A 14,344-nucleotide genomic window follows, 5' to 3' on the forward strand; every position below is an offset into this window, starting at 1 on the left:
CGCTGGACTAAATACAGTTATTCACAATTGAGGATTTGTGGAACTAGCTGTTGTTGTGCGCGTATTGAGCCGATGACAAATGCACCTTCCATCGAGTACCAACTTATACTAAGTGCAACGGTCTCTACGGTGGTACTTGAGCGTATCTGTCTAGCTACCTAAGTACGTACTTCAATTGGGTGTAACTACCTACGATCTACGCTTCACATAGCTTTAGCGTGTCTTCAGGGTCCGCTGTAGGTGTCAGTCCGTCTCATCGTACTGTTCATCAGGTCCGACGGTCAACATCGCTTCGATATGCGGAGTATATTTTGACTAGTTTAGAAAATTTGTCACTGATAGCAGATTGTTTTCCCTTTACTCCTCTAATCCAAACTATAACATCCTACGTGGAATTTACTTTGCACCCTATATTGTTGCCCCGCTGTGGCGGATCTTGGAATACGGGAAACAAATCAACGCTCAGATAAGAACATTTATGGGTAGAACAGTATAAAATAGCCCATGTTAGAATAGTTGCTCAGCAAGGAAACTCTTATCTAGCAAGTTTTTGTCCACTCAGTCTTTGCCTACTCAGTCTTTGTCTCCTGAGCCTCTCATCTTCACCAACATAACTTGGTTAGATAGACGCGGATTGACACCAGCCCCGGTCACTCACTTCGCTCTAGAAGACGCGACCGACTATAGTGCTGCCCAAAGACTTAATTCATGGCTTAGTAGTATTGATAGAGTCAAAGGTGACGAATTGCGACGATCTGCACTCTCCTTACGGATTTAATGCCAATAACTTCTATCAGAACAAGGCGCGAGCATCACAGAACGCAATTCTAGCGCCTATGATTGAGCATTTATGAGCTTCACGAGTCACCCGAGTTCCGTACCTGACAATACAAATGATCTATTATGCAGCCAAACCCTCCAATGTGACCCGCGTGGCTTACACATTCCACTGTAATGAGTGTCAGATATATAGACAGATATTTTATTATTCACCGTGATATCTAAAAAGAGGATATGACACTCGCAGATAGTAATGAGGCCGAATGGGTCTTTTGGTGTCAAAATCAGAGACTGGCTCAGGCTAGACGAACTATATCTTTTTTCCTTTTTAAAAATAAAAAGAAGAAAAAGGGCGAGAAAAACACCAGTAAACCCATTCAAAAGCATGAACACTTCACTTCACGTTGTCGCATCGAACCCGAATGTTTACCTAACCCCTTGATTTGGAGTAAAGAAGGGATACAGGATCCAATGATATAATGTGTTGGTCGGGGCGGAGAGATGAGATCACCGCCCGCAAAAAACCACTCTGCATTCTCGTTATGTTTCCATCGCAAATATGTTGTCCGGAGCCAGTTATAAGTCTCTGATAACGGGATTGTTAGCATTCTATGGCTTCCTTATTTTATTTTGGATAAATAAAAGAGAGGGCCCGGAGCCAAGAGAGTTTGATCGCCACACAGGGATTACATCAGAACCTCCCCTGGTAACCCCTGATCAGGCAGTCAAAAACAGGACCTTAGGGGTATGTACTGGAACTGATTCTTTTTGGAATTTTGATATTGACCATAGGCAATAGTTCGAGCATATATTTGTAATTGGGCTCAGTGATCGGACGGATAAGCGCGATACAATCACCTTGGTGTCTTCGTTTCTAGGGGTAGACGTGGAGTGGATTGAAGGTGTCAAACAAGATGACATCAACCCCAAAGCCTACCCATCCGTATGTTTCAAGACCCGATAAAATTGTCAAAATCACTCATTCGTTGCACAGAAACCTGGACATCATCTCCTCGACCGACCAAATACTCTCGGCTCGTGGCGTGCTCATATGAACGCATTACAAACGTATGCAAATTCCACCCATCAATGCTCTATTTTACCCGCTAATTTTTTTCAATGCATGACATAGGATGATCGCCCGAGGTTATAGCAGTGCTCTTATTCTCGAGGATGATTCTGATTGGGATGTGACATTCAAAGATCAAATGGTGGAATTTGCTCGCGGAACACGTGCTATTTCAACAAAGCAAGATAACCCACTCTCGCCTTATGGTGATTCTTGGGATCTTCTATGGTTAGGACATTGTTCCTCGCGTGCTAAGAAGGGGCCTTATTGGAAGATACCCAATGATCCTACTGTCGCACCTTTACAGTATAGGACTGGATTCAAACATCCGAGTATGATTGAGGATTCCGATGCGGCCTTTTCACGCTACATATATTCGGCTGAGGACTTACTGTGCAGTTACGGCATTGCATGGACATTCAACGCAGCGCGTAATGCCCTTGCCCGTATGTCCATGCTTGAACTTGATGTGACCGCTGCCGATGTGGGATTTCATATTGCCTGTAACGGTGGACTTAGATGTCTGACATCGGAACCAGCTTTGATTGGAAGCTATCGGCGAGCAGGACCTCCACAGGCAGACTCGGACATAGAGGTATTTGATTCGACGGAATGGCACGAGGCTGGATCTGGACACATCGTCTGGAGCTCTGCTCTTAACGCTTTGCGGTTAGCGGCAGGGTTACCAGTGAAGGCACAGTGGCCAGAGGTTACTCCGCCGGAAATTGATCCAATCAAGCTCAAAATACCCAAGGGCCACTTGGAACATCTCTCCTGATGTGCGCATATTGTCATTTGTTCTCAAATTGAACGCTAGTAATTTCATTTCTCCTTGTTCTGATTTGGAAACTAGATGCCTTCTTTTTCTCGTGGGGGACAGGCGTATTATCACATGACCTCGCAGGTACATAAGGTGTGCGACAATACTGAGCGTTAAAGTGCTGGAGGATCTTGCTTGGGTTTACTAGATTCTCAATGTATCAATAGAAATAAATGTCGAGGCGGAATCATCTTTTTATCTAGCTAAAGTGAAAGACAGAAAGAAAGAGATAACGAACGAAAGAGTAAGATATTGGAGGGCAAAGCGTATCCTACCAACACGAGCGTGGGGGAGGAACCCAACATGGCGCCAACGTTGTTTCTTTCCGCTCAAATAAGGTTATTTCGCAACAAGAACAGCGACAGACCAGGCGGGCATTGTGAACGAGAGCTTGCCTTCCTTCATCTCCAGCATGGTAGATTTCTTTTAGAAATGTGTTAATGAAAACCAGTCACTTGACTCTTGAATACAAATTTCGGATAGTTCTTCTTTACCTCGAACGGGAAGCCGTAGAGATGCGGACTGGAGGGATTCCCTTCAGTAGAAACTTGAAGTTAAATCCAGTGTGAATTCCCTAAGAATAGGACCAAAATGGATGCAATACCCAGGGAGGATAGTGCGTGTGCAGCCAGCATACTTTACTTGAATGAAAACAAAGTAAACTTTCAGAAGATGGTTCAATGTTCATGAGGATTTCGCATTATTACACTTCTTGGCAAGTCGAATTCAACCGAGCGTAACCCAACCTGATATGAACACCCATGAGAGACGTGGCTGTAGTCAAAACAAGAAATACCTCCAACCATATGAGTTCGGACTCGGACTACAACATGGCTTCATTAGTAACTGTTCTTCTCATACTTCCAAGAAGGTGAGCAATTAATCGCGCAGCGGTTCAGTCCCTGGTCGGGAAGATATCAGAATGGAGGAACGCTAGTATCCCCGGTCGGATATAAGGCAAAGAAAAGGCAAATGTTTTTCGTCTTGTTATAGGCCTCCTCGCATTACTTGACTGTAACTTAGGGCTCTGTACACCTGCAGTATCACGGAATGATACCGGTTCTCCCCGCTCATTCCGACTCTCGGAAATAATTCCGAGCTTCCGATCAACAACCTTCTATAAATATTGAACTCTCCCAAACAAGGAGTTTGATATCCAAAGCAATTATGTCTCACCCCCTCTCTATCCTCTCAGCAGCGGAGACCAACTTGGCCCGTGATGTGGTCAAGGCCGCACACCCGAATGTTGTCATCGACTTCCGAGAGATCTTCCTAGAGGAACCACCAAAAGCGCTACTCTTGGAGTTCCTGGCAGTCGAACATGCTGGTCGACTCAGCCCAACGACCCCGAGGCCTCCACGTCTCGCTTTATGTCAGTATGATGTGATTGGGTCAGACCGCATCCCTCAGTTTCACGAATCAGTGGTCGATGTCGTCTCGCAGTCGCGCGTCAAGCACACGGTGGTGGGGAAGCAGCATCATGCCAGTTTGACACTGTGAGAAACACCATAGCAATGGGACAAGAATCCAGACTAATCATCCAAAAGTAACGAGTTCGATGTTCTTGTTGAGCAGTGCATGAAGTCTCCCTTGTTCCAGGAGGCCCTCTCAGATTTCACCTTGCCCGAAGGCTTCGAGGTCGTGATCGAGCCGTGGCCCTATGGTGGATTGGATCATACAGATGAAAACCGCCGCTACTTCCAGGCCCTATGCTTTGCCCAAGACAAGCGAACTGGAAACGAGGACTCCAATTTCTACTCGTTCCCTTTGCCTGTTATACCGGTGATGGACGCTTTGACGCAACAGATTATCCGCGTTGATCGACCTGCCACCGGTGGAAAAGGGGAGGGGCTTCTCGAGCAAACTTTCCAGCAGGACATCATTGGCCACTGCAAGCCTTCGGAATATGTTCCAGAGCTGATGCCCGACGGTACCCGCAAGGATCTTAAGCCCCTCAATGTTGTTCAGCCCGAGGGTCCCTCTTTCCGGGTTACAAACGAATCTCTCGTTGAATGGCAGAAGTGGCGGTTCCGTGTCGCTTTCAATCCTCGAGAGGGAGCGACCATTCACGATGTGTCTTATGACGGTCGCAGTGTGATGCACCGACTGGCAGTAAGCGAAATGGTACGAATATTTATCTTTGCCAGTGAGCTCAGCGCTAACTTTTCCCTTCAGACGGTACCCTACGCCGATCCCCGACCCCCCTTCCATCGGAAGCAGGCCTTTGACTTTGGCGATGGAGGTGGTGGTAACATGGCAAATAACCTATCCCTCGGTTGCGACTGTCTTGGAGTTATTAAATACTTTGATGCTATCATCACCCAACCAGATGGTACTGCGCAGACCCTCCCCAACGCGATCTGTCTTCACGAACAGGATAATGGAATCGGCTGGAAGCACTCCAACTGGCGCACTGGGCGGGCAGTTGTCACCAGGCATCGGGAGTTAGTTATCCAGTTCATCATCACACTGGCCAACTATGAATACATTTTTGCCTATAAGTTCGATCAGTCTGCAGGTATCACTGTCGAGGCCCGCGCCACAGGTATTTTGAACGTGGTCAATATCGATGCTGGCAAGGTCAGTGACTACGGCAATGTGGTCAGTGGGGGCGTTCTCGCCCAGAATCACCAGCACATCTTCAATGTGCGAATTGATCCAGCAGTTGATGGCACAAACAACTCAGTAATCGTCGAGGAATCTCACCCCGTCCCGATGAACTCAGTCACTAACCCCAACGGGAATTTCTACGAAGTCACTAAGCAGACAGTGGAACGTTCTTCTTGGATAGATGCTGCTCCTCAGTTCAACCGAACTATCAAGATGGTCAACCCCCACAAAACGAATCCCATCAGTGGAAACCCTGTGGGCTACAAATTCATTCCTCTGGCAACCCAGATGTTGTTGGCCGACCCAGAATCAGTGCAGGCACGCCGAGCTCAATTTGCTCAACACCACGTTTGGGTCACCAAGCATCGTGACGGAGAGCTCTACGCTGGTGGGCGCTACACATTGCAGAGCCAGACAGAGATTGAAGGTGTTGCAGATGCAGTTCGCCGTGGTGATTCTGTTGTCGATACCGATGTGGTAGTTTGGAACTCCTTTGGCATTACCCACAATCCCCGTGTCGAGGACTGGCCAGTGATGTAAGTGTTTCTTTTGTCCTTAGTTGAACCGAACTAATGATTCCAGGCCCGTGGAGATTTTCCAACTCATGATCCGGCCTGCAGACTTCTTCGTGGCCAATCCGTCGCTCGATGTGCCATCCAACAAGAATGGATCGTCTCGCTTAGCAGACGCGGAATGCTGCCGTAAATCGCACATTTAAAGTGGAATGTTCAACTGTAATTTAGCCTTATTGGGATTTACTTCTACCATGTTAAGTCTATGGAGATGCTTGTAGTAATGTGAGGAAGTTTATGCCGAGCTTTCTCTGCGTATTGTTTGTACATTGCGGAAATGAGAATATTATAGAATAACCAGGAGCTATCCAAATCCAAAGTTACAGTCCGTACAGTCTTGCACATATCTAATTATTGCACATATTTGGCTCCCTATAGTTGACTCGCCTTCCCCGAGACAAGCCGGTCCACAGCTCGGAATCTCGGCTCTGGGCGAACATTTCCCGGAAGTTCCGCAGTCAGTTCCGAGTTTCCTCTTTCTTTAGCTTCACATCTCACCATGCTCGCTGACTCTGAGGATTCGTTGCGAAGAAAGAGAGCCAAATATACTCAAATTGCCTGGTGTGTCCACCCTTGTCTCTTTCCCCGCCTCTTTTCTCGCGTACTGATCATGTCAGCAACGAATGCAAGAGACGCAAATTGAAATGTAGCGGTGGTTCTGTCTGCGCGCGATGCTCTCGTGATCAAATCTCGTGTGTCTATGCCACAGCTCGTCCTGGTGGATCGGCCCAAACTGAGCTCAAAGATGACCAGTACGTCCCCAAACTTCCCAAAATCCAGGACGCATTGACTAACAGCTCCCAGAGCCACTACGAGATTCCGAGGTGTGGACCGACAGTTGGAAACTCTGCGCCAGGAAATGCGGACACTTTCCGCTCGCCTCCATGAACTTGAATCGAGCAGTCCTGCTTCGTCGAAGCCGTCAGGGACCCCGGCCGCGGGCGGTCTGCATCGCATCTTGAATGCCCCCAAGTCACCAACTTATGTCGGTCCCACAAGTGCAGAGTTCGGTCTTAATCGTCCTCAATCCTATTCCCCGGGTGGCGAAGAGGCTATTGATGGTCATGACGAATTACACCTGTCAACGGCTGCGCCGAGCCCTGCACCATCCGATCGAGGCGAAGATGTCGCCACTGGGGATCCTCTGAGAAGCTTAGGCCCAGATGAGACTCTCCGGTTGGTGCAGGTATATGAGGACACGGTTGGTGTCATGTACCCCTGTGTCGACTTGGAGAGCGTGCGTGCGTATGTGTTGGAATACTATCGCTCCAATTCAACCACCGGACTCTCCGAATCGCTGGCGCACGTCGCCCATGATGATTGGTTCTCTGCAAGAGATGCCCAGGTTCTGAAGATCTTGCTGGCGACTGCCTTGCTAGCGGAATCGCACGGTCGCAGTGAACGTGCTGCCCAACTAGCTGACAGCGTCGAAGACCGGTTTGCTAGCAGGTTAAAAGTCGCCGAAGTGGACATGAAAGAACTTCTCATATTGACATTGTTGTCCATCTTCCACTCCTATCGTGACGACGAAGTCATCGCGTGGCGACTGATCGGAATGGCAGTTCGAGGGAGTACAGAACTAGGCCTGCACCGTCAAGACACCTGGCAGAAGACAGGAGGTGTTTTCCCAGGGCAATTGGAGTGGACATGGGCGAGTCGATTGTTCTGGTGCATCTATGTATTGGATCGCAAATGGTCCTTTGGCACTGGTCTCCCATTTGCGATTCAAGATACGGATCTTGATGTAAACCTACCTGAACCTGGCCATTCCACGCCATACCTAACCTGTATGATCTCTTACGCACGTCTAAGCACAAAGATCTGGGGGTTGGTTGTTGGTTGGTCCAATCGCTCACAGGCTGCCACTTTGGATGGTGTCGCCTATTTGGATGCTGAGGTCCAGCAATGGATTCGTTCAATTCCACGCGAACTACGATTTGATCCAAGCTGGCGCTCGCCTGAGGGATCGGAGCATACCGACCGAGCCATGATGCTTCAAGTTCTTCTTGCTCTCCAGGCGAATCAGCTCCGAATTCTTGTCTACCGCCAGAACCTCTTGAGTGGTGAACGAATTGCAGACAACTTGGTGGGCGCGTCAACCGCCGTAGAGACAGCCAAAAGCACTGTGCACATGCTAGATTATTTCAGTCGGGTCTCAAGTATCTATTTCCAGCGTCCGGAGCCCTTCAACTACTTTCTGTTATCAGCCCTTGCGGCCCTCTTCTTGGCTGTTTTACATGCCCCCTCGCGTTTCAGCCACGCCTGCCGACCCGAGTTTTATACGGCTGTGGACATGGTCCGACGCTCGGCAACCCGCGCCCGAACCTCACGGAGATTGCAAAAGATCATACATAGTCTGAAGCGGATTCAGTTGAACCTTCGGTTAGACGATGCTCGCCAATCCGTTCGTCGCGCCACGGGTGCAGAGTCAAAGGATGACACGTCGGAACTCAATTCGCATTCTACCTCGCAGACAAGTTTGCTTTCATCACACACAATCTGGGATACCACTCCCCGGTCTAGCACAGCACAGTCGCCAGGACAGTACACTCCTAGCCTTAACCAAACCTCCGGGATGCCTACCCCTCAGCCCGCATCCACCACCCTCTGGCCAATCTCACCCGGGATAGTAACAGAAACAGAAACAAATGGCTGCGAAGACCTTAGTAGCTTCTTTGAGATTGCAGGCGGATTCTATTTCGACCCCCATACTGATCCGGACGTTCCCATAGATGTGGGCTTGGCTCATTCAAGTGATATACGCTTGCCCAATGCGTTGGATGCTTTTCACGCTGAAGATGAGGCATTGACACGAGTGATGGCTGGGCTACTGTGAGAAGGGGGTGTTGTAAGCATAATGATTTAATTCAAACATTACCTGAAACACAAGTGGACATATCTGGCAATATTCCGGGCGTGCTTCATCTTTCGCTTATTCTTGCCTCCTTTTATCCGACTGAAGAAACGCCTGCTGTTATTTTTGATTTCCCCGGAACTTGGCGTGTCTCGGTTGCATGGTGGCGCCTGTAGCTAGTGTTTGGGAATTCCACCAGTCGGTGCTAGGGATCCTTGTCTTCATGCAATTTCTGAAGTGCTCCAATCGGTCTAACTGGCTTCTCAAAAAATTTCCTATTGCATGACCACAACTTTATCCGCGGGATCTCTCCGTGTCTTGATTCGACAAGGCTCCGGATTCCACGAATTGTGCTTTATGCACGTCTTCGGATGTTTCTATAACTAGCTCCTGGTATCCACCCGTTTATGAGTAAATCACTCTCTGTCCACGTTGCGAAGGATCATTTACAATGCATCTCAGGAGAACTGTCAAGCCAGCAGTCCTGTTTTCAGCCTTGGCGCATGGATATGCAAACCCCGGAACTTGCTCAGGAGCCTGCAATGTGCACGACCCGTCGTTGATCCAAAGATCCTCAGACAAGGTCTATTTTCGGTTTTCTACTGGCAATAAGATCTCATACGCAAAGGCCTCATCCATCTCAGGACCGTGGACGACCGTTGGGTCCATGCTTCCCTCTGGATCGTCAATTGACCTTGACGGCAGTGATGACCTATGGGTAAAACCTTTCGTCCAACGCCTTGCCGCATATATACTAATATTATGTTACTCAGGCCCCCGATGCTCAAGTCGTGAATGGTGCTTACTATGTGTACTACTCTGTTTCGACCTTTGGGTCGCAAAATTCAGCGATTGGATTGGCTACTTCCTCCACCATGGAGTCTGGCTCCTGGACTGATCATGGAAGTACTGGCATCGCCTCATCTTCTTCCAAGGCATACAATGCTATCGATGGTAATCTCTTCAATGATGGCGGTACCTACTACATGAACTTTGGCTCTTTCTGGCATGATATCTATCAAGCACCAATGAATTCCGCCGCCACCAAAGTAGCATCGTCTTCTTACAACGTGGCATATGACTCTTCCGGTACACATGCTGTCGAGGGAGCTTACATGTACAAGTACGGCAGCTACTATTACCTCTTTTACTCTGCTGGCACTTGCTGTGGCTATGACACATCCCGTCCTGCCAGTGGAGCAGAGTACAAGATCAAGGTCTGCAGATCAACTTCAGCTACCAGTGGATTTGTATGTTTTCTATTCCTCTATTGATCCTCGTTTCCTCTGATTAACTTTGTTTCTAGGTCGACAAGACCGGTACTGCCTGTACAAGCGGAGGAGGGACAGTTGTGCTGGAGAGCCACGGCACAGTCTATGGCCCCGGTGGGCAGTAAGTCATTAGCCGATACCTTATGTATGTGAAGTATCTAAACTAACATTTCCCAGGGGTGTGTTTACCGATCCTACTTACGGGCCAGTGCTTTACTATCACTACGTTGATACCACAATTGGCTATGCTGACAGCCAAAAATTGTTTGGATGGAACAAGATTGATTTCTCCAGTGGATGGCCCGTGGTTTAACTTGAACTGTACAAATGTGGTTCTGCTTGGTGACCTTGCCATATCAGCTATTGCGGGGAGCAGAAAGTATGTGCGAGGCTCTTTTAGTTTAAGGACAAGATCAGTCGATTCGAATGATTGTGTTTTTAGCGGAACGCCATATTCAATCACGCTTTGAAGGATCTAAACGCTATGTTCTCAGATACTTTGGTGGGACCATTTAACTTGAGCTACTATGAGCCCATAGTGAATTTCATCGCCATTATGTGGATTATTGTAGCCATTGTCTTCAGCACATTCCCAACAGTGAAGCCGGTCACATCACACAATATTAACAAGTGCATCGTGGTCATGGATATTTAGCGGCGCTGTTTCCTATTATCTGGGCAAAAAGAGGAGGCTCACTGGTCCAATCCTACTCCGATCGCCGATGACAGGGGTAGAAAAAGATACGGAGTGAACTAGAGGTAACCCTTCGCTAACATACATTTTCAACTACCACAATGACCAACGGTCAGACTTTCGATGTGCCACACATGGAGTCTGATTACCAGTAGAGCCTCATGTATTCATCAACAGTTGTTGGGTGTGAGGCCGACAACTTGAGTGTAGATGGCACCACAGATGCGCCGCGTGAACAAACAATCGCCAGTTGACATTCCATACGAGGAATAACCTGGTCCGGAAGGAGGGCTGACAGCCGTGCTTGAAGCTCATCCTCCTTCACTGGGCGGACTTCAATTGGGCGTCCAATATATCTTTGGCAAATATTTATGAGTTTCTCAAAGCTCAAAGTATCACCCGCCATTCCTAGCTCACGGCCACCCCACGGCTCCTTCATATCCAGAGCAGCAACGATAAATTTACCGACATCTCGAATGTCGGTCATTGTGATGTTTGGCATTGTATTATCAGATTGGACAGGAACCTCAACCCATGGCGGGTTGCCGTCTAGATGAACCAGGAACGGACCCTCTTGGAAGCCGGCCAGGGCATCTGTACGTTTCGACTCTGGGCATCCTATTCCGAGATAATTCATGAACATTCCACATGGAAAACGGGCAGCATCAATTTTGCCTTGATCCACCGATGCACGAACAGTGTTCCAGACAGTGTTTTTGATGTCCAACAGGTCAACCATGGTGTGAGCCCATGATGTGAGTGCGAACTCGGATGGAGCAAAGCGCTGACAGCCAGCGGCCTCCGCAGCGTGAAGGAGGTTCACCTGAGCTGTTACCCAGTCGGGCCCTGGGATAAGCAAGACACTGATGACCGCAGCCACATCACTCAACGCAAGTACCAAAGAGGCATGAGACTGATAGTCCACGCATCTGGTTTCAACCTCACCGTTCTGTTTATTGGATTCCTCCTCTCTTGGCGTTTTGCTCTTGCGAGACAGTATAACCGGTGTATAGCGGCCTTCGGTGGCGAGCAAGGCTGATACAATCGAAGATCCTAAGGTCGGACTGGATCCACCGGCGATGGCGACACGCATGATCGACGACCCAGCAGAAGAGACAAGTAAAGTGCTTCTTTCTATATCAGGAGACTTTGAAGCTGTGATATATTTACTGGTACACTGGGCTTGAGTTACAAGGGCGGGGTTCGAACGTATGACGTCACTATCCTCGTATTGTACAAATATCATCTGCAGCATAGAAATTCATTGACCGGGTCTATAGTAAGTTTGGCTCACGAATGAATCACTTATCTTAGCAAACAAACAACGAGCTCCAACCGTATACTATGCCACGTGACCAAGCCTCGAGTCGAGGTCTTGGCGGGGGTTTCGCTTTTCCTCTTCCCTGGATCTTGAGCGCCACATATTTACCCATTTAATACGCTTCTCGGGCCAATGGCTGCACTGCTATGATCGACTCGGACATTCCTCGATATTGCGGAGACCTCGATACGGTAATTTGCCCCCACTTTCTCTTATTTCAATGACGGGAAAACGCAAGTCCCGAGGACGGGGTCTTCGAGCCACTACCGGCTGGTATGCATATCCCCAGATTCTGTTAACGTCGCTCACACGCATCCTACTTTAGTCTTATTTGCAAGCGACGCCATGTGAAATGCGACGAAGTATGATCCCCTGCATGAGCTGACCCCTCACATCTAACCGTCTCAGGCACAGCCACAGTGTAGCCCTTGCGTAAAAGGCAATCGACCTTGTGTATATGCGCCCAGAGAGACAGCCCACAGTATCTCAAGGCATGGGCACTTGACTCAATCCCGGACGGGCAAGACCCCTCCAGAGAATGATCCTGTTCGGCCCCATGTACATGCTCCGTTGCAAATACTTGTTGATGTCTGTGATCAAGAGAAGACTTCGCAACAAGAGAGGCACCACCCTGATCTACAAGTCTCTCATGCTTCTCCTCTCACCGTGAGAGGCGATCCTGAGCCTTCTGGTCCAAGTTTACCAGCCTATCCAAGCTCCGATTCACCACATATTCTTGCTCCGTCGCCCGGGACCGACATCTCGGTCACCTCAACCCGGGCAGCGCCTCTAAGCTGGTTTGAGCTGCTAGCTAGAGATGCTGCAAATTCAGATACAGGCTTTCTGCTATCGCCTCTGCAACGCTCTCCAGATGTACGGTCAGTCGAGGACAAAACGGATCCACGCAACAGTGCAAACTTACGGCCACGCAGCTGGAGAGAGCGAGAGAGCTTTCAAGCAGCGGCTTTCCCAAGGGTCACTGGAATAGAACGACAAATTGCTCCACACACAACTGAAGAGGAATCTTCCCTACATAATGACTCTCCCTCATGGACGACCGCTTTTCCTATCCCCTTGTCAGAGCTTGAGCGCCGCATATTTACCCATTTTGTGCGCTTCTCAAGCCAATGGCTGGACTTCTATGATCCGCTTAGGCATTTTTCGACTACCGTGCCACAATTTGCATTACGGAGCCCTGGCTTGATGAGAGCGTTGCTAGCTTTCACGGCCCGCCACATATCCCTTGGTTCTTCCATGCCGGGGCCTTTCGGCACTGTTGACTCTCTTGGGCCAGATGACAGACGGCCTTCGCAGTCTAAAAGCCCCAACAACATATTCACGGTTGACCGCAATGTAGCTGTACAGTATTACTACGAAACTCTGCGTTGTCTGAACAAAGCAATGCCACATCCTTCCTACGCTAGCAGCCACGAGGTAGTTGCAACGGCGCTCCTGATTAGCGCCTATGAGATGATCGACGGATCTAATCAGGACTGGGAGCGGCATCTCAAGGGGATTTTTTGGCTTCAACGATTTCAAGACAATGATGGAGAGTCGGGTGGATTACGCCAGGCTGTTTGGTGGGCTTGGCTAAGGCAGGATGTTTGGGTCGCTATGAGGGAACGTCGTCGGGTGTTTAGCTTTTGGCAACCAAAGAAGCCCTTATCGATGCTATCCGCTCCCGAACTAGCCACCCGGGCGACGTGGCTTCTTGGACGATGTGTAAACTACGCATCCAAAGACGAGCAAGACACAGTGGAGTTTCCTCGGCGTCTTGAACGCGGCAGTGAATTGCTTTATCTTTTACAGCAGCGGCACGACTATCTACCTCCGGAATATAGTCCCCTTCCTAGCGTTTCTGGCCTTCCTGGCGTTTCTGGGATGCAGATATTTCCTCCAATTTGGGTTCACCCATCGCCCTATGCAGCTTCGCTACAAGTCCACAGCCTTTCCCGTATCTTGGTGATCCTTCACCGTCCTTCCTCGGGAGGCCTTGAAGACTATCGAGCGGCCCAAAAGCTGCTGACATTATCTGTCAACACTATATGTGGCATTGCACGAACAGTGGATGTTGGCGACAGCGCGGCCCGCCTTGTCTCTCTGCAGTGCGTCTTTGGAGGTAAGTCTGTTTTTCAGATACAGCATGCTTGCTAACCTAACTACGGACATTCGCCAGCGGGTATGTGTGTTTATACGCCCCATGAACGGCTGGCACTCTTAGATCTCCTTGACTCTCATCAGAGGGGCTTGCGTTGGCCTATAACATCGTTGCGGAAAGAACTTGAGCTGGAATATGCCAAGGATGAATATTCTGAATTCGCCAGATAAAGTCCGTGCCACCTGGACTGTACAC

The 14,344-nt window shown here is 49.0% G+C and overlaps 6 protein-coding genes across 6 annotated transcripts; 5 read left to right on the forward strand and 1 right to left on the reverse strand.

Annotated features, from left to right (window-relative positions):
- Window positions 1-1,579: 1,579 nt before the first annotated feature.
- Window positions 1,580-2,627, forward strand: N7446_007628 (uncharacterized protein; the record flags this gene model as incomplete). The annotated part of the gene is made up of 3 exons (XM_058516373.1): window positions 1,580-1,723; window positions 1,775-1,848; window positions 1,913-2,627. Coding segments are annotated over 3 exons (933 nt in total), but the record flags the coding sequence as incomplete, so codon positions are not given.
- A 1,209-nt stretch (window positions 2,628-3,836) lies between these two features.
- On the forward strand, window positions 3,837-5,997 carry N7446_007629 (putative copper amine oxidase; the record flags this gene model as incomplete). The annotated part of the gene is made up of 4 exons (XM_058516374.1): window positions 3,837-4,165; window positions 4,217-4,793; window positions 4,845-5,815; window positions 5,862-5,997. The coding sequence occupies 4 exons, from the start codon at window positions 3,837-3,839 to the stop codon at window positions 5,995-5,997; spliced, it is 2,013 nt and encodes a 670-aa protein (XP_058370020.1).
- A 353-nt stretch (window positions 5,998-6,350) lies between these two features.
- On the forward strand, window positions 6,351-8,687 carry N7446_007630 (transcription factor domain-containing protein; the record flags this gene model as incomplete). Its single annotated transcript, XM_058516375.1, has 3 exons — window positions 6,351-6,412; window positions 6,469-6,603; window positions 6,656-8,687. 3 exons carry the CDS (start codon window positions 6,351-6,353, stop codon window positions 8,685-8,687), a joined length of 2,229 nt encoding a protein of 742 aa, XP_058370021.1.
- Window positions 8,688-9,156: 469 nt separating this feature from the next.
- abnA (putative extracellular endo-1,5-alpha-L-arabinase) lies at window positions 9,157-10,407 on the forward strand (the record flags this gene model as incomplete). Its single annotated transcript, XM_058516376.1, has 4 exons — window positions 9,157-9,423; window positions 9,479-9,955; window positions 10,012-10,097; window positions 10,154-10,407. 4 exons carry the CDS (start codon window positions 9,157-9,159, stop codon window positions 10,287-10,289), a joined length of 966 nt encoding a protein of 321 aa, XP_058370022.1. The 3' UTR covers window positions 10,290-10,407.
- Window positions 10,408-10,815: 408 nt separating this feature from the next.
- N7446_007632 (aromatic alcohol reductase) lies at window positions 10,816-11,763 on the reverse strand (the record flags this gene model as incomplete). The annotated part of the gene is made up of 1 exon (XM_058516377.1): window positions 10,816-11,763. One exon carries the CDS (start codon window positions 11,761-11,763, stop codon window positions 10,816-10,818), a length of 948 nt encoding a protein of 315 aa, XP_058370023.1.
- A 448-nt stretch (window positions 11,764-12,211) lies between these two features.
- N7446_007633 (Zn(II)2Cys6 transcription factor) lies at window positions 12,212-14,319 on the forward strand (the record flags this gene model as incomplete). The annotated part of the gene is made up of 4 exons (XM_058516378.1): window positions 12,212-12,264; window positions 12,317-12,353; window positions 12,400-14,110; window positions 14,168-14,319. 4 exons carry the CDS (start codon window positions 12,212-12,214, stop codon window positions 14,317-14,319), a joined length of 1,953 nt encoding a protein of 650 aa, XP_058370024.1.
- Between the last annotated feature and the right edge of the window lie 25 nt (window positions 14,320-14,344).

This window comes from Penicillium canescens (genome assembly GCF_028828765.1).
Source record: "Penicillium canescens strain IBT 15451 chromosome Unknown utg000005l_segment0_segment0, whole genome shotgun sequence".
NCBI lineage: Eukaryota > Fungi > Ascomycota > Eurotiomycetes > Eurotiales > Aspergillaceae > Penicillium > Penicillium canescens.